Below are 21,962 nucleotides of genomic sequence, written 5' to 3'. Positions count from 1 at the left end.
AAGGTAAAGATGTTCTTCAGCCTTATCCCATAGTTTTGAATCTTCAGAGTAAATTACTACATGCCATTTACAACTTAAGATATCGCAAGTAAACATATTGACTCTAACATATTACTGCTATGCTTTAAACCTACAACCAGATGAAAAGGTATGCTGAACAGTTTCTAATCTTATACTTTTACTACTTCAATACATACAGGCTCAATTGATAAAATTTGCATTAGCTACAAAATGCCGTGCTGACTGGTGAATATTATTTACAATATGTGAATCTACATACATGAATACCAAACATGTCCCGCATTTATCTTACACAAACTTATAAATTGAAACTACAACCACGTTGTAATATGTTTAAACATTTTCCTTCAGTGTGTTTATAAATTCTATAACCGACTTCCTGCTAAATACTAATTAAGGAATTGAATAAAATATGCCTGTAGTAGGTACTTTTCTAGAAAAACAGGTAGTTTTGTCAGGTTAAAGAAACCCTGCCATGTTTTTTAGATCATTTAGTATGATTTAGCACTATTTTAGCACGGGTACAAAATTTTACAAAGCATACCTTAATCAAATTTAGTGGTTTTTTATGGCACTATGATTTCAATACCAAGGAATGAACCTGACCCAATTTATTCAGCTGGCTGTGGCACTAATTTGCTGTTGTGTTCTACTGAAAACTTGTTTGAAATATTGTATCAAACACACGTGCTATTGAATTTCGGAATTATTTTACACCGTTACATGTACCCAAACCAATTGCCAGTAAAGCGTATGTAGTATAGCCACGAGTTGTCCGTAGGTTAACATTTTCTCTAATTTAGTAACCAAATGTAATGCAAACCTGCACAAATGCAGTTCTTTCTTATTACCAAACAGTATTAGGGCCATTCCATGGGGACTGGTCCAATGTGTGTGCTGACCCGTCGCAGATATGATTAAAATTAATCCTATGTGAAAGAGCATGGCAAACCTGGTGGGAATCCAAATTTTTTAGTCTCTAAACATTTCGTGGCGCTGCCGGTATCACCCCAAAGTTTGCCGTTCAGGGGGGCAACTCCGAATCGGACTTTTTTAGGTTTTTTGATAACAAATATCTCAAAAACGGTATCTTCTAAAAATCTGAATTTTTAGTTATGTCTTCTTCCACATGTGATCTATCATTTTCATTTAAAAACTTGTCTGTCGGAGGCTGTCATTTGAGGTCAGAGGTCACTAAAGTAGGTCAGCGAGCCCTATTTTTGGCAAGTTCTGTAGATTTAAGCTATTTTAACGTCACGTAAAACCCGAATTTTTTTTCATTTTTTGGCAATGTAACTTTTGATATATGCTTATTAATGTATTTTTTACATAAAAATAATTTATATTTGTCAGATTTCATCCTCGTGTGGGTGTGGGCGGGACAAATCCAACATGGCTGTCGTCAGCAGCGATGGAAAAGGGTGACGGAAACCACTAAAAATCACAGAGATAGCGTGAAAATTTATATAATAAAATAGTGTTTTATTCATATTTCACATGCGCTGATTCCAAATCTTGTCTCAAAATCTATGATATTCTGCTAGAAAATAGGCTAATAGCACAATGAAGTGAAGACACTTATATATATAAAAAAAACTATTCAAGGCCGATTTCAACACAATAAGGCTGCCCTGTCCGGTCCAGTGTATCTGCATAGACATTGAATTCACAATTACCATTTATGTGACAGTCATCACATTTGGAGCATAGTTAGTAACTGCTTGAACATATACCAGTTTTAACTCACAATGACATCATGCTAGTAGCTGAGCGATTTCTTTCTGTAAATGTTGACTCAAGGTATATTGGCGGTGGTTAGCTGTCTCAAGATTTACCGCATCAAGATATGTTGAATACACAGTTGAATATGTTGAAGATACAGTTCATCTGGTCGTAATGGGTATTTGAATACCTTGGCTGGTCCATGAGGTAAGAGAGAGTTAATTTTTACATCCTCTTCTTTCATGTCTATATCTATCACAGATCCAATGTACCAGTCCTTTTCATATTTGTAGGCAAAATAATCCCCTGGTTTAATTTCCGCCAACGCAATTAGCCGAGTCTGAATTAGCCCTGTCAGCAAATTTCCTGTAAAGGTTTTGCCATAATCTATACTGATAGATACTTCACCATTAGATGTACGCCTGCCTATAAGGGTTCTCCCTATTCTTTCGAAACGATGATGGCTACGGGATCCAGGTACAGGGACGCCATCTGTTTCAAATCGTTGTTCTTGGAGTAAACACACTTTGTCGATATCTGTCTCATCAAACCATTAAGTTAGCACTTTCGTAATGTTTGATTTCGCAAAGTTATGTAGATCTTGAGGCGTAGTAATAAAATGTTCCGAAGTTCGCCGCAAGCTTGCTCGACGAGCCTGGTATTTAATGACGGCCCCTACACCATTGCAGGCAGACTTTCCATGCAATGTTGCATAGTAGTGCCATTTGGCCGGCACCTGAAAATCCTCGGTGTGAAACATCAAATTACAAAAGGCTTTGTATGACTTATATTGGCCTGTGCAGCCATCTGTGAAGTAGTGTATCATCGTAAGATTTGGCAGTATACGTCTCAGTCGAGGAAGGAAATCTTTGAGCATCATATAGACAGCTAAATGGTTGTGATGCAAATAATCACTTACATTACAGTAAGATATGTGTAAAAGTTTTCCCTCAGTTGATTCGTAATATACTACTATAGGATGTAGTGTGACCTGGAGATTGTTCCAGTGGAACGATTGGGAGGCATCTTATACAATAAAGAAGTAATTATAGTGAAATCAATCTGTATGATGATTTCCAGTCTGAAGATTTTGTTTCAGATTCTGGAGAAATGCAGACTGCTTCTCTTTTATGTAATGGTGGGCACCTAGTTCATCAACTTTTTGGCACATTGTGTCGATAAATTCGGGGATGGTTGGACAGTGTTTTACAATGTTTGACCGGTCAGTAGTAACCCACTGGCTATATGTGATTTCATCGCCTCCTTCATAGTCAGCTTTTTCAAACAGCTCAAAAAGGCGATTTTCAATGTTTGCTTGACCTGGACAATTCTCACACTTTCTCAACATACAGTTTGCCTGCTTACGATCACAAACCAGCATATCAAGAACATCCGTGTAGTGATTCAGTTCTGGCACCTTTTCGACCATGAAACAAAAGTTTTGATGAATGGTACACACACAAACGGAATGAGTATCATTTGTACTGGCAGTTTTGCAAAACTTTGGCCTAAGTTCGCAAAATTTTGAAAGCTTTATCTGGTTACCACAGATGGGGTTTTGTTGGCAGAAATGGTTATACAACTCGGTAAGATTGCATAAAATCAGGCGTTGCGGTTCATATTCTCTAGTACCATCAGAGCTTCTATGTGTTGAGACCTGTTTTGCTCCAGGCATCAAACGAACAAATTCACTGTTTTTGTAGAAGCTTTCTACATCAGCTGCTATGTTAGCCGCTAAACCTTTATTACCTTTTTGGTGGACTGGGGTGCGGCTAAGATGCCTTTGGTTTGCTTTAGCTCTCTTGCTTCTTTGACTTGCCTTTCGGACACATTGAAGTCTTTGCTAATCTGATCTCTTGGCCAGGAAAGGGGCAAAAGTGTTAACAAAGAAACTTGCTCCCTACCTGTGCTTATTTTCAATTTCTCTCTGATATCCTCCATAAGGTCCGCAAAAGGATCTTCTTTAGGTTTTTCGCTGGCAGCGGCTACACCAATAGATATTTTTATTACACTCTCTAAATTTTTTCTAGTTTTTTCTGCTTTCCTTTCAGCATATTCTGCCTTTCTTTTCAGAGGTAACTTTAAAACTTGACTCGTTTTAATGGGTGTTGTTAAAGATTCTAAAGACGTATTTAGTTCTTCGACATTATATTCTATCAGTTTCTTTGAGTTTTGAGGGCAATACTTTTCTTCGACGTTGTCTTTGCAAGTATCCAAACTAAAAATACAGTTTCTGCATATATTACGATCAATGTGTGTTTTGACCGAAAATGGTTTTTTTTATAAAAGTGTCTTCAATTCATTGTGCTATTAACCTATTTTCTAGCAGAATATCATAGATTTTGAGACATGATTTGGAATCAGCGCATGCGAAATATGTATAAAACATTATTTTATTATATAATTTTTCACGCTATCTCTGTGATTTTTAGTGGTTTCCGTCACCCTTTTCCATCGCTGCCGACGACAGCCATATTGGATTTGTCCCGCCCACACCCACACGAGGATGAAATCAGACAAATATAAATCATTTTTATGTAGAAAATACATTAATAAGCATATATCAAGAGTTACATAGCCAAAAAATAAAAAAAAATTGGGGTTTTACGTGACGCTAAAATAGCTTAAAGATGTAGTTGCGTCAAAAAAGTCAATTTAATGAAATTAGGACCCATAAAAGGCTAAAACATCAGCTACAATTTGATGCCATTTTTGTCTTTGTAGACCAACCCTGTCCAGAGATATATGCGTTTGAATGAGGCCCTCTTTTAAAAAGCTCACGTTCCAGCGGGTGCCTATTTCGTGACGTCACAAGCAAGGTATCTGAAACGAAACCACGAGCGATAAATATGAGGTCGCTTCGTTAGCCAATCATGAGCGCGAAATCTTTATATAGGCCGTAATAAATGTTATCACTCGTAAAACGCGTTGTCTGTGATCTCGAAGAATCTCATCGTTAGAGAATTCTCAACGTTACTGATTCAACGCGTTTCAACAATTACTAAGTTATACATAGTTTTGTATAGCGACTGCGACTCAGAGTTATTTGAGCAACTTTTAGTAAAATATTGGAGTAGACAGCCTATGGCTGTTGACAGGCGTCAGCAGCGTTTCGCTGCAGAGGAAGACAGAATGGAGGTAAATTAACTTAGAGTCTTCTATACTTGAGTAAATATAATATTTTTATAGTCATAAATACATTTACTAATTAATAAAATGATAATTCTTTGCTATCTCCAATCATCGTTTCATAGCTTATCTGCCGTTTTACCTAGCTTTAATATTTTTTTCGAATTTTCTTTGGTAAATTAGAGTCATGATTACCAATTATTTTCACTCCTAGGAAGTGGGTAAAATCGATTGATCATTGCAAATCTTTAATTTCCAGAACCAAAGCTTCGAATCGTTAGCTTGGCTTGCTTGTGCCTTTATTAAATGTTTATTCGTTTTTAAAATTACACTCGCAATCTATTTAACTCCTAATTTGGAAGCTGTCAATAGATACGCTTTAGAATGACATATCTATGAATGACATATATTTATTGCATTTTTTTTACTGATTACAGAATGTTTATGTCGTCCCACCAGCCGAAGAAGCTTTGTCAGTGTGGAAACTGCCATAAAGTGGAAAGAGAGACTTGAATGCGTGCTGCATAAGCCATGATGTTTTGTTTGAGTTTGTTGCAGTAGATGAATTTGTCTTATTGTATCAGCTAATACTATCTGAGTGGCCACGACTTGATGAATATTTTTAACAAAAGTTTTATGCCGAGATGAAAATAATTTTGCTTGTAAAAATTATATAATAAAATAATATTGTTGAAAATAATGCAAAACATGATTTGCAGAATATTGTAGTGAATTGGATATGGTATATGGATGTCCGCAGAACTGGAGAAGGTGAGTTCAAATCCAGTTTGCAGCAGACTTTTCATCCTTAACACTCTATCCCTGTCTATACTCTTTTCAAAGACGTGGCTTGCTTATTTCACTTCGGTAGTATTCGGTAAGAATACTACTAGTAAGAAACTAGTACGTAGACGGTGTAGGCAATGATATACAGCCCTGCCCCAAAGATAGGCGACAGGCATAATGTGGGCGGGGCTTATAAAAGGCGGTATATCGTTAGTATAATGGGTAGCTGCTGATACAAAGACCGCGTTCTACATAGTGACTTGACAGAATTACCGTAGACCGGTAGAATTGGTAGTCGGTACCCAAATGTTTACACAACATTTGGAGAAAGTGAGTAGAACAAATTTTCAATTTTCGTTATTTGAGGCCTTTGAAACATTCATAATAATGCATCTGTAGCAAGATTTAAAATTTTATTCTAGCCAACATGAGCAAATACAAAATAAGATATATGCCAATAGAGCCGCGTAAGACTAGACTTTTATCGCAAATAGCCGATGTGAATACGAGAGATAGAGACAGGTTGCCTAACGCGTGACATCATTTTGGGCAAGTCTGGGCACGTTTTTGTGGCCTGAGCGTTTTTACGGCGATCAGATTTTTTCGGTTTTAATCTTCAAATATCTTGGCAATGCGATCGCGTAACACAACAAACAACATATCAACTGATAGAGAAAAAAAATGCTTTCTTTTAAGATCAACTTAAATTTGACGCAACTACATCTTTAATTCTACAAAACTTGCCAAAAACAGGGCCCGCTGACCTACTTTAACGACCTCTGACCCCAAATGACAGCCTCCGATAGACAAGTTTTTAAATGAAAATGATAGATCACATGTGGAAGAAGACATAACTAAAAATTCAGATTTTTAGCAGATAAAGTTTGAGATATTTGTTATCAAAAAACATAAAAAAATCAGATTCGGAGTCGCCCTTCCTGAATGGCAAACTTTGGGGTGATGCCGGCAGCGCCATGAAATGTTTAAAGACTAAAAAATTTGGATTCCCACCAAGTTTAACATGCTCTTTCACATAGGATTAGTTTTAATCATATCTGTGACGGGTCAGCACACACATTGGACCAGTCCCCATGGAATGGCCCATTAGACCTTTTCAAACTTTCTCTTTATCGCATTTGTACCATTAATCCAACCGGTAAGCAGATGCTGCGGTAGTGTCAGAATATATTGCCATTGCAATTAGTTTCTTTCAATGCAGCAAGATTTAACGAGTTTCTAGATTGAACTATTGTATATTTTGTGGGAGACTAGCTAATAACCAGATATGCAAACAATGTATGTGAATTAACCAGAGGATAATTTCCACAAGGTTTCTGTAAAAAGTCAAAAGTTATTTTTTCCAGTAGAGAGATAGCTTCTATACAAGAGATGCAGGGCCACCCTTTTTTCCTCCAACCCGTGAGAAGTAGCAGCGTAATGTAATTGACGATTTTGGCAGAGTGGTATTACCCAATGGTGTAACAAATGTTATTTATTATCCAAAGCTGATAGGAATGCAACTTCTCACTTTTTTTTATAAACTATCGCTGCCAATTTAAAAACTAGCTGAAACCTTTCCTATGTTGGATCGACTTGTTTGAGGTTTCACAAGACAGGCATTGCATGCATTTTTTTTCCAAAAAACTCAATTTAATACCCTATCAGTCGCAATAAATATTACAAAGAGGCCAACAATAGACTTTAGATGTATTTACAAAGAAACTGTTCTCCCAGCTACTACAGTAAACATCAATTATAGATAATTGAAAGTTCGGTGAACCCGTCAGTGCCATACTCTTTTTCATTATTCAGTCGTCTTTGAACTTGCTACGAATTTTGCAGCAATTAGCATGCAGCCAACACAAAAAACTGAATTTATTTTAAAAGTCATTCCGAGATATACTCATTTTTTACATTAGACCTACACGTATTTGTTAGTAATTAATTACAATTGTAGTGAGTGCACTGATAGCTATTACATATCAACATACTATTCAAGTAATGCATGGTACTATTTGTAGCAAAAAAGAATTACCACTGTTTGTGAATATGTACTAATTATATTTGCTCATTAGGAACTATGTATGCAAAATGTATAGGCTACTACAAGTTACTAGCTTTTTGTATATACAAATCAAACTAAATTTTAGTTCAAATCTACTATAGCATTATTGAATTGATTAAATCCTCAAGCTAGCAACAAAACACGTTTTGCAGACCGAAGCAAATCCAAACGATGTTACCAAACGAACAAACATTAATAATATCTTAAATCAGTATTTGCCTAGTTTTTTTCAAATTCCTTAGACATTGCCCCGAAAGCCCACAAAAACACGCAATTTAATAAATTTTAAAGTGATATTTGCAACGTATTTCGCCGACCTATTTCAGTTGAACACCACATCTGCCTTTACAAAGGCTTTTGGTGACTCCCTTAAAACCTGAAACCTGGTGCTAATACATTTACAAAACATAAGTGATGAGAACAAAACAAAGTCCTATTCGAATATTTGATGAGGCAAATCTTCGTCTCATGGACCCCAAAGTTACAAACGCAGTATTATACTTGGGGTTTAACGTTAGGTACTAACTAGTACAGAATAGTCTTAGAAGTTTGTTACTGCGAACTAAAACTAACTGAATCTGAAATAGTACGATGTATGAACGTAATTAGTATGAGCCTACCTGATTAAACTCTTAAAAGTCAAAAGTAAAACATAGTTTATCGCAACAATATTATTGATATTTTTACTTATTTTACAAACTAATTCGATTGTTTGCAAACGCAACCGTTTAGAAATGTATGCATGCTACCGGATGTTGGGAAAAGCGCTAATCTTCATTTTGAAGAATCTGAGTCCTATCCATAGACATAACTATCGTTTAATAACATCTATGAATCCTTATTCGCGATCGCGACGGGCATTCTACGACTCTATATCCTGGGTCAATAATTCTGACGAACAATTGGCTCTTCTGTTTAAAAAAACAGAGAGTTGTCTTGTTTAGATAAAACAACTCCTAGTAAATATTTAAACACTGTGCAAGTCTTAGACGAAAAATATTATATTTTTACTAGTTGTTGAATTGAATTTTACGCGAACCATGATTAAAAATGCAAACAACATAAATAAAATGTACCAACTTTTAGCTATTCGCTGTGCAGCAGTAAAATTCCAAACACTGCTGTTCAAAAATTATCCTTCATTAAATTGACAACCTTGGCAATAAAGAAGTCAATTTCATAAATTTATATTGGTATATTATATTAAATAATAAAATTGTTCAATAACACACAATATTAAATTTGAATTATATTAATTTCTAACTGACCCTGTATCAAAAGAGTATAATTTATGGAATGATATATAGCCCGGACAAGCGGAGGTCAGTAAAATGAAAATAGCCTTCTCATCACAAATAACAGCTTGAGTATAATACATATACATACACATATGTAATTTCATTAAATGATAAACTTTTAAAAAATTGTGAATAGTGCTAACCTCGTTCCAGTACTTAACACTACATACAAAGTCATATATAGGTACTGTTTTACATTGTTGAAGACTCCACTAAAACATTACTAATAAATTATTCAGTGCCAAAATATGATAAGAAACAGAACAAATTACATAAAAACAACAGGTTTACCTAAGAATATGTGTTGAGCTTGACTCTGGTTCATTGTAATAGCTAGAGTCCAAATAAAAACCATCAGCATCAGGAGATTTCACAGCTAATGGTGATAGACATGGTGTGACGAAGGAAAGCTGTCTCTGTTCTAATTATCCAATAATTTATATGGCTTTGTGAACACGTTCATGTATATCACACTAAGTTTTTTTTCAAATACTTTATCAATTTAGATGTGGGTAAAGTGGAAAAAACATATACATTCATTAAAGTTTGAATAACAAAACATGCTTTGCGACAAATTGATAAAATTGCAAATTGAGTTTTAATTTCAAAGTCATTACAAACTGTACAAAGACTTGTGCAAAACAATTCACTAGTTTGTTACTTATTATACAATGAGATATTCCACCCTGCAAGAAACGAAATTTGATTTCATTAGTTGATACTACTTTATATAGAACGGGGTCATCTTGAATATATATCACAGATAAGGTTTGAGTTAAGGAAAGTGGAAGTGTATCATCATTCATCTGTTTCAGTAAATATTACTTCATAATTGTCCGCGAGTTTCTTAAACTCTATCACATACGATGACTCATGCAGCAGGTGCTTTATCAGCTTATCATCCATGCGCACCAACATTCTAAAACAAAAACATTTGGTACATTAATCAGTCTGTAGTAAATTAATAAGGCTCAGCAAAGCCCACAGTCCTAATCACCAGAACCCGACAAGAAAATAAGCTGTGCCTCACCCCGTTCTAATCACCAAGATCAGACAAAAACATAGGCTGTGACTTGAAGCCCGCATCCGCAATTGCCAGAACCTGACAAAAATTAGGCTATGATTCGAGGTAGAGGTACACATCCTAATCGCCAGGACCTGACAACAAAGTAGGCTGCGCCTCAAAGCCCACATCCTAATCACTAAGATCAGACAAAAAGTAGGATGTGACTTGAAGCCCACATTGTAATTGCCAGAACCTGAGAAAAAATTAGGCTATGAATCAAGGTGGAGGTACACATCCTAATCGTCAGGACCTGACAAGACAGTAAACTGGACCTCAAAAAAAGTGCCATTAATAATACAATTTCTTCTTTATTTTAGCAGGTAGAGAGATTGTTAAAAACTACACGCAATCAATCTATCAAATGTCCTATTTACAAAATTGAATATAAAAAGGGCTGAAAATGTAATCGACTTTTGATATTTCTGGCAGATTACTGTTACGATCGACAAAGAATACGATTACACAGACTTCGACAAATAAAACCTGTAATCAAAACAGTCAATCAAATGCTACTATAAAATTCTTGATCGCTGTAAAGTGGATTTGAGCTGACATGGCAAATAGTTTGTTACAAACCTTTTATTTGTCCTCTTTAGCAGCGTTTTAATATGTGATACAAATGGAAACTTCTCTTGAATCTGCCAAACAAAAAAAGCATGTATATTAATAGAGAATGATGAGTTTACAAATAGACACTAGTTAATCTTCATGTTTAAATCAACAAGCGATACAGCGATACTTGAACATGAAACTAAACTAGTAGATAAAGTTCAAGTGGAAACACCTCCAGATAATAGTTAGTGAGTTGAAAGTCTCAAACTCAATCTGTTGTGGTACAATAATCGGACCCGGTGAATAAGTCAAGATCTGAAGTATGGTTTAAAAATCCTGCTTTTGCCATGTACTTGCCATACAAGTTGACCCCCTTCTCTGGCTTGAATCATTTGATCGTCAATAGTTCAGTCGGCATCAGAGGCGAGCGATGCGTAGCTGAAGAAATGGCATTCAAAAACGCCATCGCCAAAAACACCAATGTTTTTTTGTGCTGTCGGCAATACGTACAACAATTAACAAAAGAAGGAGAGATGACAGTTCTAGTGAAAACCACAAGCTACAAAAAAAATACTTCAACATCGTATTGGCCCACCTTACTAATAGAATGAAACTGCTACCTATGATAACACGTACATCTCAACAGAAAAACAACGTCGCAAGACACCTTTTGGTCAGGAATCGTGATTCATGAACAAAAATAAGGATGGATGGACGGTAGTGGATGTGTCAAATGAATTACCAAAGTGTGGGCTTGTGGGCAAATACTATGAAAAAAGCATTAAATTCGAAAAAAAAAACATGTCATTCCAGAAGAGAATTCTAGTGATGACATTTTGAATGGTGAAGAGTGGGACTTTTTTATGATCCATTTCATGATAAGTAGGATTACTAGTATTTTACTACTTTACAAATAAATCTCTAAATGTCATATCATGTAATTTTGATTTGCGATGGCTTGTTGAAATTGAATTTTACTAAACTCGTGTCATGAAAAATGTGACCATAAATATAAGTAAAGAATGAATTTTTAATTTTGAAATTTTGTGTCAAATTTCAAACAAAAAACTTTAAATAGAGTACATGTATTGGCCTGTTAAAAATGAGTAATTTATTAGAAACTCAACGCCAAAAATAGAGAGATGCAAATAAGTGTGAATAATCATCTGGAATAGTACAAAATTTCAGTATTTTGAAGCCTATTTTATAAGGATATGAAACACTTCTATCATGCCATTAACTGTAGAGCTAGGAGATCAATCAAGGTTTTAGAGCAAAATAACCTAGAAAGCTTGACATAGATAGTTTGGAGTAGCGTTACAGTTCAAACAGATACTTACAGCTGTACAAAGTCCTAAGACTGTTGGTGTCTCCAATAGAATTGCTGTAAATGCAGAGTCATCAACTTCTCGCACATATATGAATACTAAAAGACATAAAATCTAGCTTAATTACGCAAAACATATCATCACAACAGCGTTGATCGCAAAGTGCTGATCGCATCAGTGCTCATCGCAACAAAGATCATCGCATCAGGGCTCAACACAACAAAGATCATTGCACCAAATATCATCACAACAGCGTTCATTGCAACAGCTCTCATCGCAACAGCGCTCATCGCAACGATATCATCGCAACAGCACTCATCGCGATAGCAATTATTGCATCGGCGCTCATCGCAACAGCTCTCAATTCGCAGAAAGGAAGGTGGACAGGCAATAAAACTCTAAAATGTGAGCCATGTGGCTGCGCTTACTACAAGCTAATTGACAAAAGATAAGATATGGTGAGAAATTCATGTGTGAAGAGGACTATTAGAGATAAAGTTATCTGTTAAGGGCAATACATCCATCTACTCCCCCACATAAGCCTAAAGGGGATCAACACACGCCCTAGAAACTGGGGCGTCCAAATAGTGTATATCTCAACTCAGGCCTGTATTCACTGGTTGCAAGTTGGGGCGGCTAATGTTAGGCGACTAGTTATGAAGTCCTGGGGTGTGGAGGGGGCGGTGTAAGCCCCCAACAGGTTTCTCTCATGTAGGGCCTCAGCCGGGCCTCTCATGTGAAGTTTTAAAAATTTTATCAGAAAGTATCAACATTTTTCTATTTTTTAAGATTTGTTTTGTTTTAGATGATGTGACTGCCGGGACGTTTTTAGATAACAACAAGCAAAACTTGATTGCAGTTAAAACGTTCAGAAAAAAAGACAACTTTTTTAAGCGTTTTAACAAAGATCAATTTTGCGTATTTTATTTTAAGTTCATCTGGGGGTTTCCACGCTTTCGATGGGACATGGCCAAACGGATGTTTGGTAAAACTTGACCTTTTGCAAACCTTTATAAAAGTCGTTAACAAGAATATTTTGCCACTGATGATGCTAATAATGACGCCTAACAACTACTAAAAGTTTATGTTTGTCTCTATGGCTTGGAATAAAGTGATATTCTACAGCAATGAAAACCGTCTCCATAGCCATTGGGCAAATAACTGTTCGAGTAAATGATGTTGAGGTCGAGTTATTTGAAGCAATTTATCATTGCATGGGAACGAACCAAACAAATCCATTCGAGTTAACCTCGTGTTCGAGATGAAATGTTACATTTTATCCGAGGGCGAGTTATCCGAGTTTGACTGTACTTAGCCGCGGAAAATTCCTAAAAAGTTGGGGCGGCTCAGCCGGCCAGCCGCCCAAGGGAATACGGGCCTGTCTCAACTGAAACAACCAAAATTTGCAAGCAATGGCCACACGAGTTCAGAATGTACTCAAAAATTTAATTTTGTTTCAGGAATTCCCTATGTGGTTATCATATGATTTCATTTGTCACATTTTGTATCATGATTGAATCAACTTTTAAGAAAAAATGAATATAAAATTTACCGAGGATGAATTGTATGAATAAATGGCGCTTCAGTTTGGCTTGGCCAAATTGTGCATGATTGAAGATGTTCAGTGCTAGCTTATGATTTCAGCTACATCGTCGGCTGCTTCCCTCAGCAGAAGCTTTCAAGATCGGAAGCTTCGGCCAATGTTTAAGTTTGGAAATATTAATTGCAAGATATATCGAAGTACCTACCTTTGTCCGTCTCATTCAACTTCATTTTCTTTTGGCCAGGTGGAAAAAGCGTATCATTGTCCATGATGCTACAAAGTTTATCACAAATACAAATGTACGAGTTATAACAACTTGGTAAAATTTAATGTTTTACATAAATTTATAACTATGAGACGTACAATGAAGACTGGACGCTCTAACAACTACGTCTACTTTAGACCTTTGGGTTGAATCTGTAGAAAGCAAGCAAATCAGACTGAACATTCTTCATTAGTTTTTTGCTGGCCTTACAGCTCTACCTTGCATTAATGATGATGCCTGGCTCACCTTGGCACAATGTTATCTCCTAGTAGAAGCGAGTCACTAGATGCCATCAACTCTCTAAATGGTAAATCGAATGTGTCTGTAGTTAAGCTGGCCGGTTTGTAAATAAAGACATCCGTGAACAGGTCAGACAATGAGTAGAAAGGAGTGTTCTCCATGACGGAATGGTACTGCTCTGCACTTTGCTTCGCCCCTAATCAAAATATCCGACATAAACTTGGTGCAATAATAAAAACAGCAGCTGTCTAAAAGATTGGTAGCGCAGTGGTTAACACTCTGGAGTGCCAAGCAGCAAGGCAATGGTTTCAAGGTCTGATACGAGATGTCAAGAGAGGCATCTAGTTTTACATTGCTCCAGTGCAAGGGGAGACAACCCTGCCCTGCCAGACAACCCTGACATAGAACCTGAGAAAAGCAATGGACAACCATCTCAGTGCATGATCCCAAGGAAACTAATCCGAGCAATTGGAAAAGTTGAAGACATGAGGGTCCTGCCTATGGCAGATTATTCTTAACTAATTTGATAATTCAATAAATGACTGATAGTAATTATAACAAACCTCACTTGTTTTCATTTGCATGAGAAGTTGTCCTACCATTTTGACAATTAGAAAGGAACTAACATATCATCACACGTGGTATTTGTGCACTCAGAGCAGTACAATCAATGAGTACGCCAAATAACTGTACATATTAGCCACTTAGTCACTAGCTTACCAGGATTTTCTGTAGACTTGACTGACTTGTCCTTTCTTTTCTCTTCATCGCGAGCCTTTCTTTCAGCCCCCTGCCAACAACAAAAGACTAAATCAATTTTAGTGGGCGGTCCAAAATACACAAGCTATTCAATGCGTCTGTCTGGCCAATTTTCTCATCGATGCAATTCAGATGTTTACGACAGCTGCCCTATGTTCCTATATAATGAATGTTGTTTCTTGCCTCAAGGTTTGTTATATTGACCTCTCTGAACTGATACGCCATGCGCTATATCGACTAATTCAGCTACCGCGTTGTCAGATCATGCAAGGCATAATCGCTATGTCCGCTCCACATAATGCCTACACGTGTACCGTGCACAGACATTGCTATCTATATAGATATATATATGTACAGGTAGCACAATGAGTTCTACATTGTGATGCCATGATCTCTGTAATCGTGTACAACAACAATATAAAATGTAATGTATTTGAGCTCTAGAAAAGAATATAGCGAAGCAGGTCATGTGACATTGTTGACTTCTATGGCTGCACACAGAAAAAATATGTGATGTTATCTACAGCCAAAATAGATGATGTCATAAGGGGGCTGAGCTATTGTGAGGGACTGAGCTATTACCTTGTCACAAAAGATTTTGATTTGAGCGTAGGCCCTGTGCACTGGCAGATTATTGGATGCATTGATATCATCGTATGTGTCGACTTGTATATGCAGGGGCAGTCCCTTCACACCTTTTTGACTCGTGAAGTCAGTGCTTAGACAATGCACAGCAAACTGTACCTGCAGCAAAAATATACTTACATTAGCAATTCCATGTGTCTATGCATTGAGCTCTGATATGTCTATACATTGAGCTCTGATATGTCTATACATAAAGCTCTGATATGTCTATACATAAAGCTCTGATGTGTCTATACATAGAGCTCTGATATGTCTATACATAGAGCTCTGATGTGTCTATACATAGAGTTCTGTTATGTCTATACATAGAGCTCTGATGTGTTTATACATAAAGCTCTGATATGTCTACACATAGAGCTCTGATGTGTCTATACATAGAGCTCTGTTATGTCTATACATAGAGCTCTGATGGGTCTATACATAGAGCTCTGATGTGTCTATACATAAAGCTCTGATATGTCTATACATAGAGGCTTTAGCTTTTCAAAGAGTTACCAAAGCAAGTATAAAACTATAAAAAAATTCATAAAAACGTTTATGCAGTTCTACAAAGTCTGCATAGAATTTCACAAACATGTAGAATTCTTTCACTAATTTTGCGGTAAAATTAATTCTCTGTTAGTTTAAAAAATCAACTGGATTAATAAGCAAATCGAGCACACGTGTCTAGCCGGTGAGCATAGATGAGCAAAGATAAACAAAGATAAGATAATATAAAAAATAAGATAATGTATAAAAGTAAAAACATTTAGTTCTAAACATCATCAAATTTATAGCATATGGATGCGCATGCTTGTGGCTACTAATTGACGAAGAGTTGTTATTGAACGAGCTATGATAAGATAATCTATCCCACAATGCACCAAACGTGAAAAATAAGTAAAGAAACCTGAGTGTATTAACTATTATATGTAGTCGGCTCATCTTGAGAGTCATAGTATCCAAGGATTATACAACCATGAACTTGAGGCTCATAGTCTCCTATGATTAAACAACCATGAAATTCAAGTGCAGCTATTCGGTACTAGACAGTCGCTGGACTATTCAGGTCAATTCATCTAAGGGAAGATAAGAGCAGAATGTAGCGGTATATACCTTGACACATTCCTGAGGCAGCCATGAGAATGTAAGAGAATTAATTCCGTTGTACGTCAGTGAATTCTCAACAATACCTTCTGCATCCTTCAAGCCTACAACGTCATTACATTCAGATAAATGATGGAACACAAACTAGGAAGAATAGAGAGTACATTATACTGATGATTTACATTAATCTCCAACAACTCTATATGAAAAATATTTCATTTGTAAAATTTAGGGGCAAAGACTGTGCTTTGAAAAGGCTGCTTAGCTCACTTTAATCTGTGGTCTCCGCAGGCGGGGAACCCAGACTAAAGTTCTACTGCATTGATATTTTCGTAAAGATCTCGCAGACGAGGTTGTCCTTTCCATTGCAAAAGCTTTTAGTGCTTCAGCGTAAGTAACCTACCAAGCTCGAGGGCTTTTGGATTTGAGTCCTCCTGCCTGGTGCTCCAGTAATACCAGTTCTTTGAGACAGTCTCTCTATTGCTCTCATCCCGGAACCTCAGAGTCATCACCGACTAATAGACAGGCGATAGGCACTTTTAGTGATGGTTTATAAAGCAGGGAATATAGCAAAGGCACTGCAGTGCCACAGTGAGAAAATCAAACTCGCAACACCACGAAAAAGGTATGTACATTCACACCTTTATTTATAAGAATTCCCCCCATGTGATGTAATGTCTGAGCAGTTACTTCACTCTATACCAGAAGCAATTTTCAGTATGTGAAACTCAAAGTTTGCTGAAACAGTTTCATGAGTAAAAATAAACAGGCAGAAAAAAATAAAATAACAATAGCAAATCAATTAAGTTACTTTAAACTTCACCTGAAAGTAAATTAGTAAGATTAGCAAATCGGGTATTTCCATCTTCAAACCGACAAATCGTCGAGCATGAAATTCCGGTAACATGGAAACACTAAACCATCTTTTTATTGATTTTTTTTTACTTACATAGTCTAATACAACGGTATTACATGCAGTACCAATTCAAGAATTACTCTAGGTGTTTGGGCTATGGAACCAAATAAATGAATTACAGTGTATTTTTATCAGAATATTCGCTTCAACAATGATCTCAGATGGAATTAAACACTGTTTGTTGAGGATCGACTGTATTGAATAATTGATCATAAATTGGTATTTGTAGTGAAACATCACTATAGCATATCGACGCAAAGAAGTAGGTCAGTTGACAGCATAAAGCTATAAAAACGTAGGGCCATGTTAGTTTAGCATCATGGAACGATTCTGTCCGCATGATACACAAGGTGGTTAACAACAAAGAAAGATACCTTAACAAACGTGCTCCGGTGCGAAAGAGGGAGAGTGTTTCGAATGACAAGCGTGTAAAGTTGACCTACAAAAGAGAGAAAAGCACTAAAGTATAATGTGACAAGTCAAAAAAGAAAGACAAGTCACAAGAGAGCTTGTAGAACATTCTGGAGTATCCACGCATCAAGTCACCTTTGTTCAGATAGGTCATTCGGTCCTCATCTAACTTAGCGCTGCATGATGTTGCGACATCCATAAATATCTCATAGCCAGTGGCATCATTCTCCCTGCAACATGAAACACATGAGCTAAGCTCGAAACAATTTAATATTTTTGCTCTTGCACAACAGCCCATCTCTTATGCAGTCTGCTATCTCTCCACCTACAAGACTTGAAAGACTGGAATGCGTGAGAAATGGAACTCTATACACGCTAACAACAATGCGTAGGCGGAGTTCCGATTAGCCGACTCATTCATAGAAAAGTAGAAAATAAAAGCTTTAAGCTCTGTTAATAGTTTTGAAAGCAAACAACAAAACGCTTTCATTCTAAGAAAATTTCACGCACCTTTTTCTGAAGCTGATCGCCGCTTCATTGTTAGTAGCCTTAGATTGTCGTGAATGGCTGCACATAGAGCTACGACGTCTTTTCATGCGCTGCGAGCTAGTGGTTGGAGAACTCGGGCTGCTTCCACTCACCTATATGAAATGTGCCAATGGTTTATAACATTAGGAACTGAGCTTACAGTCAGTGAATTAAGACATCCGATGTATGCAATTAGACTAAGGTCATGGATTACCTCACACTCCGTTAAAACGGGCTCCACTTGCCCCTCCCCGAAGCCGCTATCTGGAGATTTCAGAAAAAGACTTGCTGCCGTAGGGAATGCTGCTTGATCAGATTTAGACGCAGAAACCATTGGAATATTTGATAGTGCACAGGCTTTCTGCAATGTATTCGTTTTGTGAGAGTCCTTTGCTGTTTTAGATAACTGATCGCTTTGAGAAGGAAGATTAGAGCAATCTTGTGAGCATGTTTTAGCATGATTGTCATCCCTAGACTGTGCGCATGACTGCTGGTTATGTGATTTGGATATTGTGTTGCTGTTCTGGAATGCAGTGGCTGTTTGTGAGGTGGCAGCCGTGTGCTGCGCACCGCCAACATATTGGGGTGCATACTGTTGCAGCATGTCTTTGGGAGGTAGATACATGGCTTGCTGGGGTGCCATCTGCATCGCCTCGAAACCTGTGATACCATTTGCACTAGCATTTGGATAGCAAGGCCGACTCCAGTGCATATCCACAGGAACTGGAGGAATAGCCTGCATCTGTGGATGACAAGGTGTCACCGGTGTTATTCCTATCTGTCCATCTTGGCTAATAAATGGCTGAAGGTGCAAGTGTCCCGTGCTTGTCTCTACAACCATAGGGTGTAAAAACCGTGGAGCCATGGCATAAGGCATAGGCGGGGCAGCCTGGGCGAAGAGAGCGTGAGGAGGCGGAGCTAGAGGGTACATATATTGAGGGTGATTAGTTGGAATATTCTGCTGAAGCTGATACTGTTGTTTAACAGTGACCAAAGGCATGGAAGGTGAAGTCTGGGGCATTTGGCTCACAGGCAGTGCTGAGTCCACTACAGTTGATGCAATTGGAGGGCTTTCTGGTTCGGTCTTAAGTACTGCATCTTCAGGCTCGCCTCTGACAAGCTTGGTGTCCACTGCCTGCAATTGTTTCATATGATATATAATTTTACTCAGATGAGCACCTGATCACAAAATATAAGAAGCAATACAAATAGCAATTAGTAAGGTGAGGCTTTGTATAATCATATAAAGACTTCATCCAAGCGCAATCACTGTTGTCATGGATCTAGTGCGTACCGATACAGATGCAGGATTTGACTCATTGTTGACTTTATCTTTTATGTCGGAAAAGGTTGACGACAACTCCGATTCTTCGCTAGAAAGACACGCCACACCAGCAGGGTCACTGTCAAAATAATCTGTAAAAATCTTCTCAGTTGCTTCTCGATCTTCCGCCATGAGCAAGTCTTCTATGCTAAGAGAGTCCCCCAGCAGGTCGGAGCTGGCCGTCTCTGGCTCCTACAAATGTCCGCATTTGACTTTTTTAACTGCTAGCCAGGTAATTTACTGCGTCCTTTCGGTGACAACTATTACTACCGCAAAGAATAGTTTCAGTCAAAGACAAACGTTCATTGAAACAAAAAGAGTCGTCCTAACAAAGTAAATGCTCTACTTTAGGATCAAGAGACATCGTCTACTTTATTATAGAGTCTAAAATGTTGATAAATCAAACTAAAACTTCTATTCCCTCATGACTCCTATTTCTCTGTAACTAGCAGCTCCGCACAGAATTCATCTGACCGAATCCCTTCCGACACGTCACACAGCGATCTTACCAGCGCTTGGGACTTAATCATCACTCTCAGCCTTGCACTGTTCGAGCATAGCCTAGCCAAGTTCTCTGTTGAAAATGAACTTACACCAAATTTTAGTTGATTTTATCGGAAAGTATCAGTATTTTTTATCATTTGAGATTGTTTTTGATGTTTGAGGTGTTTTGACTGCCAGGATGTTTCAAGATTAAAATTGATAAAACTTGATCGAGATTTAAATGCTCAGAAGAAAAATATATACGAAATGACGTCACTAGTTGCTATCGGCTATTGCGTTCAAGTTGCAGCGTTATTCCTCTCTATTCTGTCGATCTCTTAGCGACTATATACGACATAATCACACTTTCACTTGATATGAGCATTTTAATCGTGATTAATATTTGTTGATTTAATCTAGAAACATCCTGGCAGTCGAATCACCTCAAACATCAAAAGCAATCGCAAATGATAGAAAAATACTGATACTTTCTGATAAAAGGAACTAAAATTTTGTTGCAAGTAAACCTTTAAAAGGCTGAGTGTGTCAGCCAACTAATACATTCTAAACATCTATAAGACTAACTGTATTAACAGTCTAGCGTGGAGGCTCTAGGGCTACTGCGTAGTACAGCACGCCATTCACACTCTAAGCTGCAAAACCAAAATATAAACTTTCACCTAACAGGCAAATAATAAAAACATTGTGCCGACTGTTTACAGTGTTTAAAATTTTTAGTTTTCACAATTTTCTTGTGATTGATTGTTGGAAAATATTCTTTCACGTTGTAAAACAATTTAGGCTATAGGCTATCTTGCCTTTTAATGGACTATATAATGTTCACTCCAATTACTCATTAGCTTACCAACCACAACCATTCTAATACATAGTGGCTCCCAGCTTTCAAGTTCTGCCAAGAGACCTGACTAGAAGCGTTCTTATAGTTGACTTATTTCAATAAATTACCAGTTACTTTATCATGGGAGAAAAGCCTTTAAAACGCACACTATTATTCTTTCTATAACAAAAATCATGATAACGTTTGAATTCTACATCAAAAAGCCACCTTTCAACAAACTGCATTTATGCAACCTAAAAAATTAACAGCGTACAACTCAATGCCTACAGTGTTTGGAGTCTGTTAAAATGAATTAAAAATAATTTTCCCTTTTCTTGCTATTTTATTGACCACAGATCTTTAGCTCATAAATTTCTCTAGTTATCTTACAACTTACATGCGTACAAGTATAAACATTTCCGAAACATTCCTAGACATCAATAGACACCCTTTGAGCGCATCCTATATTGAAGAGCTCTACTTCATGGTACAGGCTCTCACAGCAATTTCAGTAGTAAAATTCTTGGAATAACAATGACTGCACAAATCTACCTCACCGATTGAGCATTAAAGGTTTTAGAGAGAATAAACATTCCTGTCAAAAAAGTTCAGTCAACCTGCTACATGGGGTGTTTGCAAAAGCGAGTGCATTCCTTCTTTGCCGATCTGCATAAAGGGAGAAAGCGTGTGCATACAGTGAGAATGTGGGACAGCGGTAAATAGTGAAGGCGTAATCACCTGAACTGAGAGTTCCGATGCATTTTCATAGAGTGACACAATACAGCACTCGTCCTCTGATAAATCCTTCACTTGCTGAGCTACGATACTACAACAGTACAAATAGAGAACAAAAATAATAACCCTATCTCCTATATCATCGCACAACGGTCACCTAGTCTAGCTGATTTCATACACTTCCTTAGAATTGGAAGACTTGATGGGCTACAGATACAATGA

General features: G+C 37.2%; 1 protein-coding gene across 1 annotated transcript; it reads right to left on the bottom strand.

Moving 5' to 3' along the window:
• Nucleotides 1–8,911: 8,911 nt before the first annotated feature.
• Nucleotides 8,912–19,833, bottom strand: LOC137405275 (grainyhead-like protein 2 homolog). The gene is made up of 14 exons (XM_068091507.1): nt 19,655–19,833; nt 18,575–19,495; nt 18,343–18,473; nt 17,968–18,062; nt 17,796–17,860; nt 16,909–17,020; nt 16,515–16,609; nt 15,357–15,518; nt 14,736–14,805; nt 14,022–14,211; nt 13,716–13,783; nt 11,980–12,065; nt 10,664–10,725; nt 8,912–9,940 (listed from the first exon to the last, which is right to left on the bottom strand). The coding sequence occupies exons 1-14, from the start codon at nt 19,814–19,816 to the stop codon at nt 9,820–9,822; spliced, it is 2,340 nt and encodes a 779-aa protein (XP_067947608.1). The 5' UTR covers nt 19,817–19,833; the 3' UTR covers nt 8,912–9,819.
• Between the last annotated feature and the right edge of the window lie 2,129 nt (nt 19,834–21,962).

Source organism: Watersipora subatra, chromosome 1 (genome assembly GCF_963576615.1).
Source record: "Watersipora subatra chromosome 1, tzWatSuba1.1, whole genome shotgun sequence".
Classification (NCBI taxonomy): Eukaryota; Metazoa; Bryozoa; class Gymnolaemata; order Cheilostomatida; family Watersiporidae; genus Watersipora; species Watersipora subatra.
The sequence above is the reverse complement of the archived record's forward strand: the minus strand, read 5'-3'. Positions and strand labels throughout refer to the sequence as shown.

What these genes read in the sequence shown, in the direction of transcription:
- LOC137405275 (XM_068091507.1), bottom strand. Translation starts at nt 19,816, where the DNA reads ATGGCGGAAGATCGAGAAGCAACTGAGAAGATTTTTACAGATTATTTT. An exon ending in CAAATCCTGCATCTGTATCG is followed by an intron (nt 19,496 to 19,654) that starts GTACGCACTAGA and finishes AAACAATTGCAG; the next exon opens with GCAGTGGACACCAAGCTTGT. An exon ending in AATGACCTATCTGAACAAAG is followed by an intron (nt 17,861 to 17,967) that starts GTGACTTGATGC and finishes TCTCTTTTGTAG; the next exon opens with GTCAACTTTACACGCTTGTC.